This window comes from Stegodyphus dumicola, chromosome 9 (genome assembly GCF_044657685.1).
Source record: "Stegodyphus dumicola isolate Sdum_Otavi_A_Nest chromosome 9, ASM4465768v1".
Lineage (NCBI taxonomy): Eukaryota > Metazoa > Arthropoda > Arachnida > Araneae > Eresidae > Stegodyphus > Stegodyphus dumicola.
The window spans coordinates 138449381-138472747 of record NC_140776.1 but is presented as its reverse complement, the minus strand read 5'-3'; the positions used below and the strand labels follow the sequence as shown (position 1 = coordinate 138472747).

At 33.9% G+C, this 23367-nt stretch overlaps 1 protein-coding gene across 6 annotated transcripts in view; it reads left to right on the top strand.

Moving 5' to 3' along the window:
- The window catches only part of Asx (transcriptional regulator additional sex combs), a 118154-nt gene that overhangs the window by 76097 nt on the left and 18690 nt on the right, over positions 1–23367 (top strand). For 5 of the 6 annotated variants that reach the window (XM_035377918.2, XM_035377913.2, XM_085824149.1 and 2 more), the window contains 4 exons: positions 5277–5451; positions 16302–16470; positions 17145–17266; positions 19164–19226. In XM_035377918.2, the coding sequence (XP_035233809.2) occupies positions 5277–5451; positions 16302–16470; positions 17145–17266; positions 19164–19226 (529 nt within the window). The remainder of the gene's footprint in view (positions 1–5276; positions 5452–16301; positions 16471–17144; positions 17267–19163; positions 19227–23367) is intronic. The other variant, XM_085824146.1, reaches the window with a different exon arrangement.

Sequence of the window (23367 nt, the reverse complement as noted above, 5' to 3'; positions counted from 1 at the left end):
TCGCTAGCACTACATTCAATAGTTTTGAGTTGCAGACGTTTATTTAATTTTAGTTTATAATTAATTTCTAATTGTAGATATAATATTAGTTGGGTTTTTTTTTTTTTTTTTTTTTATAGATTTTTAATTATTTTCCAAATGGATCGGAGAGGGCTGACCATTTCTGAACCACTGAAAGTGCTCACGAACTGCTTTCAGATAGTGAATCTGATACAGATCCCGGTACATATGCAAAACATGCAATATTGGGTTGTGCTTTTTTAAAGGTGGTGTCACTTTCTTTGAAAAGTACCACCATAAAAAAAATAGACTAAAGTGTAAATATGAAATGTGAATAATGTAAATATCATATACCCAAGTTACTTTCCTCCCCATTCATGTGCATGCAATCATCATATAACCAAAAAAAAACTTTTTAGGGGGATATAGAGTAGCAGGTCTTTTCGTGGCACATCCTGGGTAATGCTAAATCTGCTACGGTATTCAGAATCTAGTGTTTTTTAATCGTATGCGAAATCTCTTACTCTTTTACGGACTTCCCAGCAATGCTCGTTTCAGCACTTTTTTCGAAGCTCTATTCAATCAGTGTGCCTGCTTCAGGCACACTTACAGAATTAAAACGATAAGTGCTATCTCCACAATATTTTACTTGTGTACTCCTCTAGGCCTAATTAGACTGCCTACCTTTTTTTATTATCGAAATTCGAACTTTAAAAGATAGCGTGCCGGAAAGGGTTAAACACAGCTTTATCCTCCTGATCATCTTTATCAAGTTCTTCCTTTAAAATATTAGCCATTCTGGTGAAAGCACTATGCAACAGTGCACATTTTTTCCTTAGCATATCAACATTAATTTTTATCTTTAAATGCTTACCCACTTAAACTTTAAATCTATAACTTTTTGAGAATTCCTGGCAAATCCTTCAAAAAGCCTTTACTCTGTAATCCCAAAGGTATCACTCAGTGCAATAAAAATAGGTCGTAACATTCATATACAGTAAATCTAAATTATTTCATATGTAAAATATACATTTCCACATTGCAGACGATTTAATGTATAACTTTGCATTGAAAATTTAAACTAATATTCTACTTCTGTATTAATATAATACAAGTTATACAATGCATTCTCAACTGTATATAAATATAATCCTGGCTAACTCGCCACTTTCTGTGTCATGAACAAAACTCTCAAAATTTTCTTATTGCTGGATATTATTTCTTTATTCACCTGATTGCAATAGTCTACGATACAGAATGTGTAGGCAATTATGACAAAATAAGATTACCATTCTGGAATTTTTGAATATTTTAATATAGTTATATTTACAAATTATGCACTTCTATAATAACATAAAATCTCAACTTATCTTTATCTGCATGCTGAGAATAAATAAGCCTGGCATGTTTTTCCTAAACTTGAAAACTTTTGGAAACTTTCCTAAACTTGAAAACTCAAATATCGCAAATGCAAATGTAGGGGACCTCATTTTCTGAATGCAACAAATTGAAAAAAACTCCTTAATATATGCAGCTGATTTCATTTCGTGTATCACCCTCCAAAACAAAACTCTGCTTTCTCACCTTACACTAAAAAAAAACCTTATCTCTCCCCTCAGATACTCTCAAACCTTTAACCGCTTTAGGTATGTGCACAAACTCCTCGGATCCAGATGCCCGCAGTTCATAGTTTCTTTATAAGTATGATTATTGCTGCTGTTGCACCGGGCTCGCTGTGAGAAGCACAAGATGGGGTGAAAGCAGATAAGTGACACAGAACAAAGGGGGATGTATTTCAATTGAAATTAGGAATTTAAAGGGCTGTTGCCATTTAAATTTAAGTCATTAATTAATTCATTAATTAATAATTTTCTTTAATATTTTTGTATGTTACACACACACATACATACACACACACACACACACACACACACACACACATATATATATATATATATATATATATATATGAAAGTGTATTATTTATTGGTAATTGTAATAGCCAAGTTCTGTTGAGTGACTTCAAATTTAGGCCTGTATCTATTATATTGTATACTGATTTGCCTGAAAACAGAAAGATGATAGTATATCACTAACAGTATCCTTGGGGCACATCTAATGGCCTTTTTTTTTTCAAAAAATTTCTCAAGGAATTAAAAAACACAGTGATCCCTCCCCAGAATAACTGGAAAACAAAATAAATCATTCAACAAACAAATCAAAACAAAATATTCATCTGTACAGTCAAAAGTCGTTAATTCGGACACCCATAATCCGGACCTCAAAGCTAAAAACTTTCTGCACGCGTAACACCTTTACGGTTGCGAATATACATGTGCGCATGCGCATAATACGTTTACGCATGCACGTTTAATGTATAACGAACGGTATAAGCTAAAACTATGTAATTATTTATTTCAGTTAATGTTGCAGATTGCGTTGTTCCTTAATCTTCGAATTGGATCCAGCTTATTATTTTTTGCAGACTGTTAAAGCAATTTTATAAAAGTAAGCTTGAACTTCCGATTATGTCAAATAGAATTTCCGATATATATTTACTAATATGTAAATGATCTACAAAGCAAAAGTATGTTTCGAAGTCCAATAAACAGAAAGTGGAATTGCTGCAAAAAATGGATAAAGGCATATATCCTTTGATTATCTAATCATTCTGAAATATGTTTATCAATTTCACGCTGCTCTGCAGGGGGAGGGAAACGACACGGTACGCAATGAATTGGAAGTTGATCTGTCAGCACTATCCTTACCTTCAGGGCAGATGTTTTTATTTTATTTGGCTTATAATTCTTTACTAAATGTAGTATTTCATCTCGATGTACTCAGTCTTTGATATGATTTAAATCAAGTTCCTCATCATTATAATTCGCTTCCGATAGTGAAGAAAGTGACTCAAAAATTATTGAAAACGAAAAAATTTCGTTTGACAAATTAGTCGGTATTCTCGACACAGCAATTATAGGATTTGAACAGCGGAATTTTGTAACTAAACAAGAAATTATGTCTGTTTAATAGAATTAAAGAGAAAGTATTATCACATGAAATGAAGCAAATTAAACAACTTACATTGAAAGAAATGTTTAATAAAGTAAACAAATAAATATTTAGCTTTTTCTTTTTGTAAATTTTGATAACCTTTAGATCATAATTGCTCTTTATTTCATAAATTACGGTTTCATATTTTTAATTTTATAATTTTTGCATGCCATCTTACCAGATTTAAACTGATGATCTATAATCCGTAAAAATCGATAATCCGGAATCGCCGAAGTCCCGACGAGTGCGGATTAACGACTTTTGAATGTATTTTTATTTCTTAACATTTATACTATAGTTTAGGATCTTATATTTGAGGAGGTTTTATTTTCGAATCAGTACAGTATACATTTGGATTCTCTGTTATAAAGGAAGGCTGTCTATAAAATGCTTCCATTTTAATGCATTTTCTGTGTAGTTTAATGTATGTAACAGTATAATTCTCTCTTTCATTTTAACATGTGCTGTTTACCAGTTAGGGTAACTTAAACAAGGCATAAAATACAAAAACTTCCTTTGTTTTTGGTTCTTTTTCAAGTTTTCATGGAATTTAAGGTTTTAAATGTTAAATGTAATTAGAATGACTGGCACCTGCAAGTTATTTTTTAGTGGTTTTTGCGAGGAATAAAAGCAGTTGCTGTTACATACAAGCAACTAATTCAGTGTGCCCAGTACACAGTTTATGTAATATACATATGCAGAAGTAATTAAGATAAATTTTTATTTCATTTAAGACAAACAAAATACAGAAACATACCCAAAATCATAACGTCACATATTATATGCACAACATGTAATATACAGAAACATACAACATGCAAGAGCAAGATATGAAATACATACAATATGTAGAAATATCTAAAATACAACTTTCTGGTGCCACTAAATAATTTCTTTTATGATATGCAGTGGCATACTATGGCAGTTTTCACAAATTCTTTTGGATGGTAAAATGCATTTCCCTTGAACATATTTTTCTCTGTAGATGAAAAGTTAAAAATAGTAAATACATTAAACAAGAAAAGCAAGAAAATTCTCATTAGTGGAAGAAACAAATTATGTGCATGTATAAAATGTAAACAAATTATGTGCATATATAAAATGTAAAAAAAAATATATATATGCACATAATAAAATGTAAACTGCACACTTAGGCAGATCAGTAACCATCTTTTTCTCACCAAGGCTAAATTGCACCATTTCCAGTTTCTTGCCTTAACTAGCAATACGCAAATGGCTCTCTTTGAAAGTTTGTTTGAAAAATTTAGAACTAAAATGCTCAATTAAAATATTTACTTTTAATTGAAGAAGTGAGGGACATTATCATAACTGTCCAAAATACAATTAAATTATATGTTAAAAATCAGCAAACAATACCAAATTGTATGTTTCCTTGTGATATGAACCTCTCTGTTTGTAGTATAATTATCTTTTATAATGAAAATGAGAAATATTAACATTTCGGTTTGAGATTGCCAATATAATGATCATTAGCCTAAAAATATGGCTATTTCTAGTATACATGGCTATGCCCAGTGTCTCTTTCTCTCTTCCCTTTGTAAATAAAATGTTACAGACCTTTGTAACTCATGAACTCAATGTCATGAGAATATGACCTGTTATTCTTTCTGTATCACCTTAGCCGAAATGATTAGGTGTTTCCAGTTTTCTCTTCACATGTATTGTTGATTGGTAGATGTATCTCTTTTCACACTTTTGAAAATACTTCATTTCGTAAATAAAATATTGAAATGAGGTTGGAAATCTTAATAGTTATACATAAAGATATATTATGTACTATATATAAGGTGTCAATTAAATAAAATTTGTGTTTATTTTATTATTTATGTTTTGAGAAAATTTCAACATAAATCTTCCTGAAATGACATGGATTAATGTTATGTTATTATTTAATTATTATGTTAGTAATGTTATTTAATTATTTATGTTTTGAGAATACATCATAAATCTTTTCAAAATGACATGGATTAATGTTATCATCATTATTACTATTAATCTAAGAAAATTAAATAAAAAATAATTTTAAGAATTAAGAAATATAATTTCCCATTTCCATTTAGTGTAGATTTAAAAAAAAGTTTAGAATTTGGAAGCAAAATGTTTCATCATTGATTTTGTCAGATATTATATTTCCATGGTCCGAAACTGTAATTTTTTTTTTTTTAGCTCATCAATTACTAATAATTTATTTTATTTTACAGCTCTGTAGCAGATATTTCAGACCAAGGGAAATCATCATCATTTCTCATCAATTCTCAATTAAAACCTTTGAATAACCAAAATAAACATGTGCCAACTATTAAAATAAAACCAGTTGTTAGGAAAAGTCGTCTTAATTCAAGCATATCCAAACACAGGAATTTACATGAACAAGATGTAAGTATACATTAGAACCTCTAATTACATCATAAGAAAGTGTTAATATTTTAATGGTAATAAAATGCCATGATGCATTTGTGGCATTTCCCAGATGCTGGGTTGTGAGATTGCGCTGGGTCATGAAAGCAAAATGTTGTGTCACAGATAAACTTAAGGAGCTTACTAACCTTACATATTACAGTAACATAAAACTATATTATAGTTTGTCAAAAGGTGATGTCCATCAACAGTGGGAAAACATAGCTTGGATACTGCATACATTTTTTAACTTATTTACTATTTATTATAATATAGTATCACATTGAATTATCAATGGATTAATGATTAATAGAACAGGGAAAAAAGTGCCAGTTATAACCAATATGGAATCAAATTATGTCTGGACAGGAACTGACAAACTGCTACAGGTAGTGTTATTTATCATGCATATGAAAAAAAGGAAAACATCCTGCTGACAACATTCTTATGATTATGATATAAAATTTGATTTCATAAAAGATGCTGATGAAAAAGCATTGTGTATTATTTGTTATACATATTTATCAAATGAACCCATGAGACCTTCAAAGTTGAAGTGACTTTTGGAACTGAAACATCTGAAATACATTAAGAAATCTATAGATTTCTTTATAAATAAGAAGAAAGATAGCTTGCAAACAGGCTTTCTCTTCAGATTTTTCTCCAGAGGAGGGCTTTATCAGGAAATCTGTTTATGGCTTCTTATGAAATATCCCAATTAATTGCAGAAATTCGATATCCTCATTCAGTCGTGTAACAAATATGCTCTGCACTGAAAATATTAGCATCTCATATATGTGATAAAAATCAGTAAAATCTGACAAATATATTATCTCTCTCCAATAACATAATGAGTCATTTAAATAGCAAATAATATCGAAGAAACTATTGCAGTTTAAGCATGCAATTTTTTTTCCTCTTTAATCTGATGAAAGTATAGACACATCAGAAAAGGCTAATTTAATGTGTTCTGTGGGATATGATTTGATATTTAACATCAGTTGAAGTGGCATTGGAAAAAAATGCGTGGAACTGAGCAGCACCAATGCTCTTGCAGTGGCAAGTGTCCATGCAAGGCTTTTTCCAAAAATAAAGGTTATGGCACTATAATGTGTATGGTTGAATTGCATTTACTCAGCCTTATTCATAGCCTGCAGCCTTGGTCTTAAAAGAAAATGCCATTGTTTGTGCAAACATCTGTACAAATGCGTATAAAATTTATAAATTTTATAAATCTTATAAAACATCATTCCTTGATTTTGAGGCTATTCGTGCATTCTGTAAAGAGATGGGCAATGAAATGAATGTTTTTTTCATTGTTTATTATGAACATTGTATATAGGGAATGTTTTCAAGAGACTAAGAAATGAGAGAAGTTTAAATGTTTTTAAATCATCTTTCCCCCATGGCTAAAGAAAAATAGTATTTGTCTTTAAAGATAATTTTAGTAATGCTATGATGTTTAATGATAAAAATCATAATGTTTAATTATATTTAGTGATATATTTGTGCCATTTTTAATTTTTTAAATAAGTTAAATCTTTTATTACAAGGCAACAAAGTGACTCCTATTGCTTCTTGCACTTTTAGAAGCAGTAGGAGTTGCAATGGAAAAACTGAGTTTGTGAACCCTTCTTGTGGAAGCAGAAAGTATAATGTTTTTGTGAAGCTAACTGAGGTGCAAAAAGAATACAATATCAGTTCCATGCCTGATGAAATTTTAGTTATCAAGGAACTGATATGATGGCAGACAAATCTGAAAAAATATTTTCCTCTAATTCTTAGGAACAAAGCTAGAATAAGAAAGCCTTTCACAGTTGATATAGAATCTGAGGTGGAATTATTGGATTCAGATATTTAATCCTATGGATTATTTTATTTTTTGCTTATTACGTGCTCTGCCCTTGGGCACTACACGGAGAGGGAAGGATGCCCCCTGGAGGTCTTTTTAAGGGAAACTGGTTCGTATCCACAATGCACAGGGGGAAAACCACAAAAACACCCATGCAGCCAGCCCGTTCGCCGGGACTCGAACCCTGGACTGAACTACCGTGGGCCTCCAATCCTATGGATTGAACTGTCTTGTGATAAATGCTTAACCCTTTCAAGACTGTGCACCTTTTTTAAAATTTCCTCGGGGTGAATGGGAGTCGGGGGGTTTTGTGTCGCTAAGCCTAACTTAAGAGAAAAAAAAATCACACGCAAAACAAGGTTTAACACTTTATGAATTTAAAAAAAGAGGGAAAGTGTGCCATTTTCTATCCAAGTGAATTAATATCGAATCTGAGGTGGAATTATTGGAGTGAGATATTTAATCCTATGGATTGAACTGTTTTGTGATAAATGCTTAATCCTTTCAAGATAGTGCACCTTTTTTAAAATTAATGGGAGTCGAGGGTTTTGCATCACTTAAGCCTAACTTTAGAGGAAAAAAAAATCACACACAAAACAAGGTTTAACCCTTTATGAATTTTTAAAAAAGGGGGGGGGGAATGCGCCATTTTCTATCCAAGTGAACAAAATATGTCATAAATAAGGTAAATTTAGTATTGGGGATTTTTTGACAAGCAGTTTTCAAGCCAAAGGCCGGGACATCTGCTCATGCCATACTTAATAGTGGGATGCATAGTTTGTCCTATATGTAGTGATCAACTTATTATAAGCACACCTATTATTCTAGAAAACTTTATTATATGAAATATATTTTACATCATATGGTACAGGGTAACAGCAACAACAATTTGGGCATTCCTCTTTCTGCCAATAAGGGCACAAAGAGGCCCCTCAGAACCAGGCACAGGGGTCCAACCTTTGCCCTCGCACCTTGGAGAGGACACATCGCTGTTGCGACACCGGTTGCTGACTGTGATTTGCTACCTGCCTTTCACTCAGACTGCCCGTCACTAGGGGCGTTACCCAACGTCATCAGGATACCACCCCAGGCTACTAGAGCCATCTGCTCTAGGACTTGCCACACCCCGGCCGGCCAACAAGTGACCTTTCCGGAGCCTCCAGAACCACTGTTTTAGCATCTATGATAGCATAAAGTAATAATCTAAAATAGAACCGAAAATTATGATGTTAGGCCTTAACCTTTTGACTACTAATGGGACATAGCATGTTCCACTGTAAGTTTAAAAATTACTGCTGAGTTAAAAAGTACTTAGAATCTCCTAAATGTTGGGAATCATCTTCCAGTAGTTGGAAAATCAAAATGACGCTGTACTCATTGCACACAAATGAACATAGAGAAAAGAACATATATGAGTAGACCGGTGTGTAATGGTAAAGCATTCTTTGCATAATCCAACATTACACATTGGGCAACTCATATTTGTTCTTTTCTCTATGTTTATTTGTGTACAATGAGCACAGCGCCATCTTGATTTTTCAACTACTGGAAGATGATTCTCAACATTTAGGAGATTCTAAGTACTTTTTAACCCAGTAGTAATTTTTAAACTTTTAGTGAGACATGTATGTCCCGTTAGTAGTCAAAGGGTTAAGTCCTAACGTCATCATTAAGGGGGTGGACAGGTTAATAAAAGAAGAAAAGCCCCCATAGGAGCATCATGGAATAAGCAGAATAAGCATACCTTGCACTATCAGCTTGTAGCATGGTTTTCTCAAACTCCAATACATGGTGCAGATTAATTTGGCAAACTATTTGCAAGATTGTTTGGAAATGCTGTTATGATATTATCCATTTTTCTTGCAAGGCAGTTTAAAGGTCTTGGATATTTTGTGCTGGCTATCTCCTTTGTGCTGTATACATATTAAAAGTGCCCGGGATTTAATCAATGGGACAGGTCTACATAATATGCAGGCCATGTCATGCAGTTATTGTCTTCACTCTCCAACAATGGGCTACATAATATGCAGGTCATGTCGTGCAGCTTCACTCTCCAATATAGTAATGCATTTGTATTATATGAGTGAATATTGTCATCTGTATACAAAAATGAACACATACCTATGGAAAAGATTAACATGGCCTGAAAAGTTCTGTCTTGAATACCTTTCTGTCAAGATGGCCTCTAAAGATGAGTAGCGTTTTTTTTTTGTTTTGTTTTGTTGTCATGTATGGTCACTACTTGCAGCATTAAATTCTGACCGTAATGATTAATTTACTGGATCTGTTGCTGTTGATAATGTACCCTCTTTCCTTGCCATGCAATTTAATGTCCAGAATTATTTTTAACAACCAAATATTACAGCCCTGTATTATATTTAAAGAAATTAAATAATGAAGATCTGCATAAATGTGTATATGTTTCTCGCATTGTGATAAAACAACGGTACCTAGAGCCATCAAATTTTGAATAATGTACATTTCCACCTAATATGGGCATCTGGAAGCCCAAATTTGGAATTTGTTTTTATATCTATTTCATATTTTGTAAAACTTTAACGAATTTTTGTTTTTCTATTTCTTTTCGCTATCACTGTGCTTTAAGGCATCCAACTACTGGTCCATGATTGCATTTTTCCAGTGTCATAGAAGCACTTTACTGCTGATAATAGCTGTAAATGCTTCTTTTTTTGCTGTAAATTATGCAATGTAATCCTTAAAAATGTAATTGATATTTTTAGTATGTTGGCAGTATATTCTGCATTAATAGCTGCTCTTGACCATTTCTGTTACATAGAAAAATTAAGGTTAATATTAATTTTACTTTTAAACTTCTTGACTTCTCATGGGTGACATGACAAAAAAAAACAAAGCAAACTATGAACACCTGGTAATCAAGATCTTATCTTAACTCTTTGAAGTTAGATGAATACAAAATTACTTTAAGTTAAGCAACTCAGAAAAATAAAGTTTTTCAGATGAACTCTCAACTCTTTAAATCAAAGAATAAAAAGAAAATATCCTCCCTGGTGTTTTGTTAGAATCAGAAATTATTTATCAAAACAAAATGTGAAAATGCATGTCCATACAAATTCATTAACACGCTATCTCTCTCTGAAATAAAACTAGATCCACTGACTTTCCTAAAATACATAAATTTCAAAGCAATTGCAGAGATAGCCCTAAAACACTTTACATTTAAAATACAACACAGAACTCAACAAAACATGAGGGAAAGATAAATCTCATGCTAAAAAAGTCTAAACTTCAGTTCAAATAAATTAGGTAAGCTGATTGTATAGTTACAAAACACCAAAAATTATTTTTCTATTCCTGCAATAAGTAACACACCTGGTTCGAATTGAAATAACCATGTTTTCCAAAAGGATCACATGGGTGACCTACAGTAGACCACAAGATAAAACTCAAATAAAACATACAATAATTAAAACAATAAAGACATTTATAAAATATTCCAAACATTATAATTTTAGATAGCTGGCCAGACTACCCCTAAAAAACATAATCTAATAATTTACTCATTATTTCTCATTTATTCTTATCTCTCATTATGAGTATGAATGCTACAAATCATTGATTAATAATTTACATTTAGAATATGGAACAATTTATCTTCTGACATTTTTGTAATCAATTAAATTACTTGATATAATATTCAATATAGATTACTTCAGTGAAAATTTTTTTCAGGAATATTTATTTTAAGACATATTAAAATTAAATAAACATAACCGTTAAATATTAAAAAAATAAAATTCACTCCCTCAATTTAGACAAAACACTAGTAAAAACAAAACGACAGGAAACAAAAGTTCACTCATGGAATCTGCGTACAGTCTGAGGGACTCGGGAAGCTGCCCGGATCTAGTCAAAAATCATCAAAACAATAACGGCCAAAAGTTCATCATTGTCAGGGAAACCAATATTGAAGTCTGTTCAAGGCACAGAGGGAATTTTCTCATAGTAGCATTTTAACTCTATAATCAGCCTTCCCTTTTATTTTGAAGTTCCTCTGAGGATAACAGCTGGCGATAGACAACAGGAGATAACAGACCATTGCAGACACCTGGAGATGACAAACAGACAAACGCTCATCACTAATCTGTATCTTCAGCGCTAACCTTCGGAACTATAACCAGAAAAGAAGCCATTCCCTTTATCCATCTCTTCATCAGAAAATCTGTATCCCCAGATCTTCAGCCAATTTTGCCGATGTCTATCTGATGGGAGCCCGCACGAGCTCGGGCAGGTTTCCGTGGCCAGAACCTCGGAGATAAACAATTTAAACCGCGGTCGCCCCCAAGGGGTCATTAGGCTAAGCTCTTCTCAAAAGTAGATCACAAATGGACCAAACCTCCAAAATCTCTCCTCCTGCCTCTTATGCAACAGTTTAAGAAACCTCGGTTGACTCTCAAAACGTGTAACGCCTCTAAATAACTATTGGGTCAAACATCACTAGAATTAAAATTAGCCAATCGTAAACAAAACTGGAATCCTCTGTAGCCAACTAGAACAGAGGTGATAAACAACTACCAAAATTCGAAGAAGTTCAAACTTCTCTTCTAAGATGTCACCCCCCTTTCCCCCCAATGCAACCACAAGAATGTTTTCAATTGTAATTCAGTTAAACTTGCGACACCAGTAGATAATAAACATATCACACAGTTCTCTTCTTCATAAAGGCCGAAAGTACTTTCTCGCCTCCAAACCCAAAACACGTGTTCAACCACCCTCCCGAAAGAAGGGGAAGGAAACGCAGCTGGCCGCAAAGTGACTGCTTTTTGAGAACGGATGTAAAAACCTGCATCTTTTAGCTGTATCAGCTCTCTGCCAACCTAAAAGAGCTTTGCTATAATCGAACGAAAAGTTTAAACAAATACTATATGTTAAACATTAACTTTTAAATAAGAACATTTGAAATTCCTTATTCACAGTAAATTTATATAATCACCAAGAATTTCCTATTCACAGTAAAATAATAAATGATAATTGTACTGTCCGTCTATGGTAAGAACAGCTCTCGCCAGTTTGTCTGCAGCTGTTTGTTGCCGTAGAAACAAGCTCTAACCCATTTTTCGTAGGGGTGTCTTGAAGATTTACTTCTCAGTTTGCCACCTTGGTGCATTTAAAAATGATTTGACGATATTCACGTTTTGTTTTATTTTCAAATAAAATACTCGTTGACCCTTTGCGTCGACCTCTACATCCAATTTCCGAAAATGAAAATTCGATGGCGTAGATAAAGCTTTTGCAGTCAAGAAACGGTCTTTGATTTTGCCGTGTGAGGTACAAGTTGCTGAATTTGCCCTCCCTCTAGATGTACAATGAGTAAAAATATATCAAAATAACTTGTAAGAAAATTAATTTTAAAATTTTATTTTTGAAGAAAAATTTTAATTTTTACATTAAAAAAAATCATGCTATTATTTTGCTTCTTTTTTGTTTATTTGTTTGCTTGTAAAATCATAGATGACATCTTAGAATCAACCTGATTGCCCCATTCTCTGTAGTATAGTATAGACACACTTCATAAATGTAAAATAAATTAAATTTTTATAATTCTCCCCTCTGGCTAATCTACTGTGAACATTCAAAGCAATTTCTTCAGTCTTTAAATGACGTTCTGCTATGTTTTTATTTCAAAATTTTCTGTTAATTTATTGCTTGTGCTTTAATAATGAAGAAAAATTTCATCATTAAATATACATGGAATCATCTGAAAGTAAAAGCATTTATTTACATACCCATGCTCTCAATAAATACTTTTTGCGAACATTTCTTCTTTTTCCATACCTTCAAACTAAACCAAAAGCTGGTCAATTTAATGGCGAAAGGAAGTGAAGGTGAATAGAAATCAAAACTGCTTTTTCCTTAATTACCAGTGGTTTGTATGATTACGGAAAGCCTCCAGGGTTAAATGCCTAAGAGGAGGGATGCCTTCGTGGAGGGCTTGCTAAGGGAAACTGGCTCGTATACACGCTACACATGGGGAAAACGCCCATGCAGACAGCCCGTTCACGGGATTCAAACCTTGGGCCGAACTACCAGTGTTCAGTGACTTTACCGATCGGACGCTGCTGGGCCTCTTAATTAGCAGTGCCCATTTATGTATTATGCTGCTTTTTATAGACACTGTAATAGCTAGTAGCATAATAAAATGTTAAAATCAGAACAAAATTAAGGTCTCTTAAATTATTCAGTTACCTATTTAAATAACCTAAAATTATAGGAACTTTATATGATTATACAAAATTTGGCTTTTATAACTGCAGTGAGCTTTGTTGCATTAACATAATTTTGTATTAATATTTTCATAATAAAAACAAAACTTATTTAATTTTCATTAAAGATTAAAAATGATTTTTTAAATAAATTATACCATGGCTCGTGGGTCTCCAAGAACACAGTAATGGGAAATGAAGCAACCATGCAGTGTTCTTTATTATCCACAAGGGGGATTTTGCCTCTACCGAAGGCTCATTGTTGCCTACTTTGGTAGTCTTTCATTTACATAGTGACAAAGAAAATACTGAACGTAGAAATATCCTCATAACTTGAGAGCTATCAGATGAAGAAGGATGCCTTCGTGAGGACTTTTATAGAGGTATAAAAAGTCGTCTGAATCACTGTCGCAAGCTTCCATATCTTCTGAATCAGAATCGCTGCTGCCAGTTTGAATTATTAATTTATCCATTATTTCTTCTAGAAGTTCGTCCTTGTCCCAATAAGAATTTTCAAGTTTTTCTACGGGGTTGCAGTGCATCTGCCATTCTTGAACAGTGACTTCATACAATGCTTTTTGTGTTAAATTTTTCAAATTTTCCAAGTTTAATTCCCCAGTCACATTCCTTTCCCTGATCAGTCTTTTAACTGATGATAAACATATTCAATTGCGTTTAGACATGGAGAGATAACAGTGGTAAGGAGGGAGATGCACAGCATGATGCCAATTTTCTTTTATGATGTTGTCAATTTTATAGATTATTTCTTAGGACGATTGCATTCTATTAAGTTAAACAGTTCCGCTTTTCGCATTTTGGGATCGCAGCTTATCGTCTTCTTCATCAGCCAATTTATCATTGTTTGCTTTATTTACAGCATATTTCGTGGGTGTCGGATCTTCAATTTTTGTGTGATTCAGGGCATTATCCATGCATACCACACTTTGGGGTCGTAAATTTGGAAGAAGCTTTTCGAACACCCATTTTTCAAAATTTCCATATATTTGCCCATGGTAATCCCCGTTTTGAGCTGATGCTTTATATACAAGTTGGGCACCTGGAATAAATCCTGCGGAAGAGCAACATTCAGTATATTTTTTGAACTGACATTTATCTGTGCGCCCAAAACCGTATCATGCTGCCAACATTTCTTAAAAGTTAAATTGCTGTCAATCCATTTTTCATCGATGTAAATGATGTGGCGTTCATTTGACCTGAGTTTCCTCATTTCGCATAAATAAATGTTTCTCCAAAATACAGTGTGAGGGCTTTCAATAAGAATTTTTCTTTTGTTAATGCATTTTTTCCAGCGAAAATTCATTGAACGCAAAACTTTGCACAAAGAGTCTTTTTGCCACTTGAAGTCTATTTTTTGCCTCAAGATAGGCAGTAATTTCCACACAGATGGCACTTTCTTTTCATTGATGTAAAAGTTCTTGTATTGTCTGCCGTATAACACATTTGTCAAAATCGCCAATTTCGCACTTATGATTAGCAGGGCTTCTGCGTTTCTTTCCATGTGTATGTAGAAGTTTATTTTCACTCATTGTTCATACTTCGCGCTTAATTTTTTTAATTGTATACTGCAATACTCCAGTAGCTTGCGATGTTCTCTTCAAAGCTTGAGGAAGAGGAACTAAGAGTTCGCTGAAGCTTCAGAAGCACAAAATTCTGCGACATTGTACACGATTTGACGTGCATGAGACTTTAAAGGTTGACCTTTCTTAAACTGGAAGGGCATTTTAAAAAATTGGCAATTAACAAAGCACTATGAAAATCAAACTAAATAAAAGCAAATTTGAACAAATATCAGTGCAAAAGATATAACAACGAGAATAAAAATAGCTAATAGTAATAATATAAGAAAAGATGCGTGGAACTGGAATGAAACCGAGAAGACGAATGATAAACTCTTTTCCCTTCAGCTAACAGTCGCCAAAAACAAAATAACAATAAAGCAACCCTTGGTTCGTCCCTATTTGAAATATCCTAGCCCTGTCGCTATAGCGACCGCCACCTGCCAGACACCGTGGCGGGAGCTGTTCTTACCCTAGATAGACAGTACACAACAAAAATAATTCATAACAATTTCATAACATTTCTGATTGTAGAGATGGTAAAACTTTCAATGCAGCAATTTGCTCACTCGTTTCCCTGCTTCTGAGCTTGTGCTTATTACTGTGATAGAGTTGCAGAATCTAGCTCTTTATAATATTCAAAAGTTAGGAGAATTTTGAGGACATGTGAATTTTCAAGTAAATAATTAATAGAAATAAGTCTCTTGGTATAAGGTACCTGCTTCTTTATGATACAAAGTTCCTCTTCTTTACTTTCAGTTACAGTTTTAGTGTTCTGTTCATAAATTTCAACCAAATGTAGGTAAGACAAATTTATTCTGGCTTTAAAAGTTTTTGAATGAAAGTGCAGCATGTGGATATGTTTGTGTAAGGTAATAAAATTGTAACTTCTGAAGAAGTGATCTTAAAAGATATAAGTTCCGACTATATAGCTTAGAATTCGTTGTTGTTATATATCTAATATTAAGCATTCAGTATTTTGCCACTTAGAAATATTAAATGTGTTTGTTGAGCATTTTCTTTTTTTTATTTAACAGCCAAACCTTCATTTTTAATTGTTATCTGTGTTTTGTAATACTTATTGTATACAGAGTTTTCAAAATTTCATTTTTAAAAATGTTGAAATGCATTTCTTATTATTTTTCTGTATTTTTCCAGTCTCCTTCTCACTCTGATGAAAATCATCCTTCAGAATCACCACTGTACAATGAAACTTCAGATATGGATGTCACTGCAGTGCAAGATACCTCTGATAACTTGTTTGGCCCCCCGCCAAAGAAGATAAAGGTTTCCGAACAAATATCTTCCAATTCATCTGAATCTCAAGGTGAATTTCTACTGAAATGTATTTAATTTTCTAATAAAAGAGAAGGAGACTTATTTTCATTTTTGTAGTTTTCCGTAATAATTAATTAAAGTCAATGCTTTTATTTTCTTTCCATTCATAATTTTTTTTAAAACTATTGAGAACATTTATAAAAGTTTTTTTAAAACTTAATACATGATTAAATAATATTAAAGATTTAAAATACATATGTAGTGTATTGCATAAGATAACTATTTCCTTTTAATTTCTCTTGACCAATGATATGTGTTGGTATTCTGAGTTTTTGCTGTTTATTTAAATTATTCTTATATGTAATGAAGGTAACGGGCAACTTCATAATTTTGTAATCTCATTAGCCAAATAGTTACTGTAAAACGAGATACTTACTTGAGGCACCAGTAAAGTATACTAAGTATAAACTCAGCATTAAATAATTATTTTGTGTGTTGGGGTTTCTAGAATAATGGCTAATTGTTGTATGTCACTTGCATTTTGTTCACTTAAGAGAAATACTGATCGCAAACATTTGTAAAAAAACTAATTTTTTGATTAATTTATTGTGTTTGTATTTTCTTCTTTTATATTTTATTTATTTATTTTTTTATTTATTTGAAAATGCAATGTATATTTTATGAATAGTTGAATTTTTTAAAATATTTTTCTGCTTATTTCAGAATCATCCGAAGAATCCATCCATACTGTAACTCATCATTCACCTTGCCCTTCTCGCTCTCCATCACCTGCATCAACTCCCTCTCCAAGTAATTCTGCTGATGAGTTGGACCTTGCAAAAGATGTATGTTAAAACAGCTTTTATGAAATAGTTACGAACAAAGTTAAAAAGAAAATATATGTATATATATGTTATCTTAAAGAAAAGTGTATATAAAAAATAGTATCTTAAACCTAATGTGGAGGGTATAAACATTAAAGCAACTGTTCCCACCAGGAGTTAGTTAGTTGAAACACAGAACATTAGTATGTATACAGTACAAAATGTGTGACCCGGACTCATTGAGACTTTGTTGATCGAAAAAATGAAGCATTTTTGATCTAAAGAGTATCAGAATTTGGGGGGGGGAGGAAAACTTAATACTTATATGTTTACTTTATTTAACATTTCGTTCAATGTAAGTTGTTTAAGCTGCTTTGTTTTTTGTGTTAATCATTTCTCTTTAATTCTTTAGACATAATTTCTTGTTCAGTTACTAAGTTCCATTGTTCGAGTTCTGTAATTGCTGTGTTGAGAATTCTGACTAACTTGTCAATCGAAATTTTTTCTTTTTCAATAATCTCTCTGTCACTTTCTTCACTATCAGTAACGGTATTTTCTGGATCTAGAACCATGCTACAGATTTTGCCATTGTTATCAAAATGAAAAACTTCTGTTAACTCTTCTTCTTCCCTAAATTCTGCTGCCTGGTGTGGCCATATGAGCTCTGGTGGCAGTTCTGGCTTTATGTGAATAAATAATGCTATTCTTAATTCAAATAGCACTAAATGCAATCTTTTGGCTTATGAGTATCATTAACAGAATCTATTTTTAGCATATGGAAAGAAATTTTTGTTAAATCTTACTTTGTCAACATTTTAGTGCATGTAACTTAAATTTGTAATCAGATAATGCTCTTTGTTATTCAGTTACTAATGTAAAAAAAAATTGTTTATGCATCGCTGCATAAGTCGTCACTCAACTAGTCATGTGTTAATTAACATGTGATGAAGAAAGCAAAAGAAAATAATGATTCGCCAGGTTGGCATCAAGGATATAAAATATTCGCCAGGTTGGTGTCAAGGATGTAAATTATTTGTTGGCGTAAAATTAAGGTTTCTATGTAGAATGTTTCAGTCTGAGATGTATGCCAAGCAGATATGCAGCTACGGAGTCAAATTATTGATCATACAAATTTATGCTAAAAGGATTATTTCTTCAGTAATGAGGTATTTTATTTATTGTCGAAATGAGATTACGAATTGGGACTCTCCACATATTTTATTATTAGGCTGGAGGAAAAATCAAATGTGCATGTGTAAAGCATGACCCCCCCCCAAAAAAAGATCTTTAAAAAATTTGTTTGGTGGTTGTTTTGAGGTGCAGATTTTAGATCATTCCGGATATTGGACGTCCGGATCCTGAATTTTGTACTGTATTTTGGACTTTATTCATGATAGCGGAATAGTCTGGCTATACATTTTATTGTTTCCTTCCGTCTGTAATGTAAATATGAGCCAACTTCTGATTGCAAGTCTTTCATAAGGATATGCTTATTGTTCTGGTGATAAGCTGAACTTCTTTAAGATTCATAACAATTTTACTGATTATTACTAGAATGTTTGCCTTGTAGTGATCACCAGGAAAGTATGAAAAATAATTTCATTTGGAAAAACAGATATATTTTTTTTAAATCTCTAGATTGCTAAAATTATTGTAATGCAAAAGTGTATAAGGAAGGAAAAAAACTCTTTTTCAGATATCTGACATATGTATACTATACGTTAAAACCCCCTTTTTTTTTAGTATTTAGTTAATAATGTATTTAGTGTGTTGTTGATTAATTTAATATCATTGAGTTTATTGGGCAATTTAAGAAATGCATTTAAAAAGTTTTTTAATTGAATTATTTTTGAGGGGCTGTATATTTCATCAGTTTGCGTGTTGTTTTAGAAATTGACGTATGAATTTTTTCTTTCAGACTGATACGATGGTTTCATCTGTGATTCCAATTTCCTTATCAATTACTGTCGTTCAGACTACTGTAAGTGTTCAATTAGCTGTTGATTTAGTTTATCATAAATACCAGTATTATCCTTATTCCCTTTTCTGTGCTTACTGGCAGGATGACAGATGATTTCTTTGTTGAAAGTGTTGCATTGCATTGCAAATTATTTGGGAGAAATTAATTACAGGCTTTCATGTTTCTGCGAATTGCTGCAGGAATTCAAAGATCTTACTTGATCAGTTTTGGACCAAGAACCAAGGCATTTTGTTACAGAATACCTTTGCAAATAAATGCAATTACCTCCACATTATTGCTAATAAAAAGTTAAATAACCAAGAATGAGTATTTTTTAAGGAAAAATGAAAGAAAGCCATTGAAGTCAGGAGATTGATAAGGAGTCCTCTTTGTTGGATGTAGGTGTTTAACTACTTGTTATTAGCCACAATAGAAGGGCGGTTAGCCAGACATTGTGACGCACACACAGCCCAGGAGGAGAAAGACAAGGCAATCGGCACGAGATTGGTGTGGATGGTTGCTATGATGACGAAACAACTGATGGAAAGAAGCATGACTCCCTCTGAGCTGGTCTTTGGGTAAGGTTTCGGTTTTCGGTTTGTAACAAAGCAATAGCTAAGAAAGAGCCTTGGAATGGCCGGGGAAGGGGAGAGGTCATTCACCTAAGAAAGATAAACAATATTGAAAGCGCGCAGAGAGGAATTGTTAGTTTTTACTCTGCAGGGTTTGTAATCAATAATGAATGCAAGTTAAGAATCAGAAGTAAACTTACAAGAGCTATTTCGTTTTCAGAGTCTGATTGGTTTCTAAAGGAAAGCTTTGGGGAAAATCTGCTTGGTCTGTGTGCAGACATATTGCACATTGTCTCCAGTTGGCCTGGGGAATGTTTCGATTCACACTTGTCATTTCTGAGTATGCAGGGAGCACCTAAGCATGCTTCAAAAAATACGGTCTCCCGCCAAATGTGAATTGTGTTCAGTCATTTGATTTCTGAAGGATAGATGAGTGAGTAAAGTGTATGGAGAAATGTTCAAGAGTGACAACAAAGTGCGGAAATGGTGCAGGAACTTTGAAGCTGGATGCACAAATGTTCATGATGAAGGCGTCCAGGGAAGGAAGCCAGTGTCATCCGATGATCTTGTTCAGTGCGTGGATCAGGCGATTCGCGGAAATTGTCGGTTCACAATTTCTGATTTGTTATTTGTTTCCTGAAATTTCACGGTCAGCTCTCTATAGCATTGTGAGTGAAAGACTCGAGTACTGCAAACTCTGTGCGAGGTGGGTTCCCAAGATGCTGTTTGACCACCACAAAACTCGGCAATCGGGTGCTGCATTAACCTACCTCCAGCGCTACCATCAGGATAGAGATGAGTTTTTAGACAAATTTGTCACAGGAGATGAGACATGGATGCATTATGTAACTGAAGAAACAAAAGAGCGATCGAAACAGTGGATGCAAACTCCCCAGGTCGTAAGCCAGTAAAGTTCAAGCGCATGTTCTCCTCCAAAAAGTGTATGGCTACAGTGTTTTGGGACCGAAAAGATGTTCTCTTGGTGGAATTCATGCCCCGCTGCACAACTCACGAAGCTCACAAAGTCTGCCAAAATGCCATTTCACATGAAAATACTTGTACAAAATAAGCACCTTTCGAAAGCCTTAGCTGTGTCAAAATAAATGATAGCAGTAGGCTTTCCATTAGAAGCACATGCATGATTGATTTGCACTACTGTCAGTAGGTGGGCCTGAGTAGAGTGTTTAGCACGAAAGCCAAATTGTTGAGGAATAATAATATTTCGACTTCAGTAGAAATCATTCAGGTATATAAACAATGTAGCTTCGTAAATTTTACTAAGACAGGAGGCTGATCTGTCTGTAATTTTGGGGGACCTTAGGGTTCTGTCCAGATCAGTTTTGTGCAAGAAGGCAATCATAGTTATTCGTAGTCTGAATTAGGTATCTACTATAAATTTGTTAAATTAAAATTACTCATGAACATTCAGGAGAATATCTCTTACAGATTCTGTTTACAATAATCTTTAGGGACAAGAATGACAAGTATATGTATGCTTTGTGGCATAACTTCTAAATAGCTACCATTTCCTGATTACTTTGGTTTAAAGTAGATTGAATTAAACATATGTGGGAAATGTTTGTATACTTGAAAAGTTACTAATATTGGGGCATTTAAGAATAAGGAAAGCAAAGCACTTTAACTTATGCTTTACTTATCTGTTATTAACAATATTTCTGTGAAATGTCAGAAAAAGTTCAGAAGGAAAAATATTATATGCATCCTTAGTATTTATCTATTGTGCTGCCTTCACTTTACTTTCCCTTGATATATAACCTGAATTGTTCTGGAAATGTCTCAGGTGCTTCTTAATTTTTTTTTTTTTTTTTTTTTTTTTGTTTGTTTTGGAGCATTTTGATTCTGCTTTGAATGTGGGCAATGGAATTAAATCATTTTCTGTTCATTTATATATTAGTTTTGGAGCAGAGAGAAGCATAATAGGATTAGAGGTATGTCTTTGTTATAGTGTCTCCCAACCATATTCATATGGTTCTTCTAATATGCTTTCATGGCCCATTTTTGGTTTTTTGGTCCACTTACTAGTTGTCAAAATCTGAGCATGGAACCTGGTAAATGGTGCTCTTCTGCAAGTACTGATGTCAGTTTGTTTAAGGATTCACAGAATGAATTCAAAGATACCATGAATAAAGAGTAAATGATTCTAGAAGTACAAGGTTATCCAAATTAAACTTCCCCAACTCAGAGGCCTGTGCAGAGTGTTGTATGGGTCATAATGTGATGAAATTTTAAAAACAGACACTTCAGATCATGCGCTTGAGATTTATTACAAAAAAAAAAAAAAAAAAAATTAGTGGAAGACAGCTTTGCACAGGCAGTTGTTTCCAGCTCGCTGATGCACAATGGCGACTTTGAAAGACAAAGCTCTGTTAGTGAAACTTTTCTACCAAAATGACGAGAACTCCTGTGCTGCGATAAGAGCATTCCGTCGGCTGAAGATCTTACGCCGAGGACCGTGCTCTACGAGACATGATGAAGAAGTTCGAAAGAACGGGACAGCTGGGAATTTAACCAGGTAGAGGACAACAGGTTGTGGAATCTGCGCGCATAGAAGACGTTGCTTTGGTGGTCATGGACCCCACTAGCCAATCGCCACAGGGTGTTGTCAGTGTGCCAACTATTTCTCGTGCTGTTGATATGCCCTATACGACCGTCTGGCGTGTGATGCGTCGAATCCTCGGTTATTTTCCTTACAAAATCCATAGTCGTCATCAGCTGTCAGACGGGGATCCTGTAGTTCGGGAAACATTTGCGTTGCAGTTCCTTGCCAGAATGGAAGTCTATGCTGCTTGGCTGTGGAACATCCTTTGGACGGATGAGGCCCATTTTAACCTGAATGGTCAAATGAATACGCACAACTGCTGCATTTCGGCAAGTGAAAACCCGCACGCAATCCATCAAGTGCCCTTGAACTTTCCAAAGGTTACTGTATGGTGCGGTTTCACTGCAACGTTCGTCATTGGGCCTTATTTTTTTGAAGAGGTGACTCCAACAGGGTTCAGAACCTGCTCTGTCACAGGAAAACGGTATCAGGACATGTTGACAACGTTTGTGATCTACAGCAACATGGCTGTCTCCAGGACACAATATTTATGTAGAATGGTGCACTTCCCCATATTCTTCGTGGCGTTCAACAGGTGTTACGGGCAACTTTTACCGATGCACGTGTGATCAGCCGCTGTTTCCCTACAGCTTGGCCTCTCCGCTCGCCTGATCTCACGCCATGTGACTTTTGGTTATGGGGATTCTTAAAGGATCGAGTCTACCGAGAACACCCAGCAACCTTGGCATATTTGAAAGACACAATTATTCGACATTGTTCGTGGAATTAATGTGGACTTACTGCATTCCTCTGTGGAACACACTGCTTTGCGAATGGAAAGAGTTGTGGAGAACCACGGCACACATATAATTACGGAACTTGGCTTTCGCCACACATTAGAGTTTTGCCGCATGATGTGGATGACACACAACGGTACCGGCACACATATAGAACATCTATAGAATGTCTTGTTGATCTGCAGCGCCACGTATCGGCAACTTCTTGTACTAATTTTTTTTTTTTTTTTTTT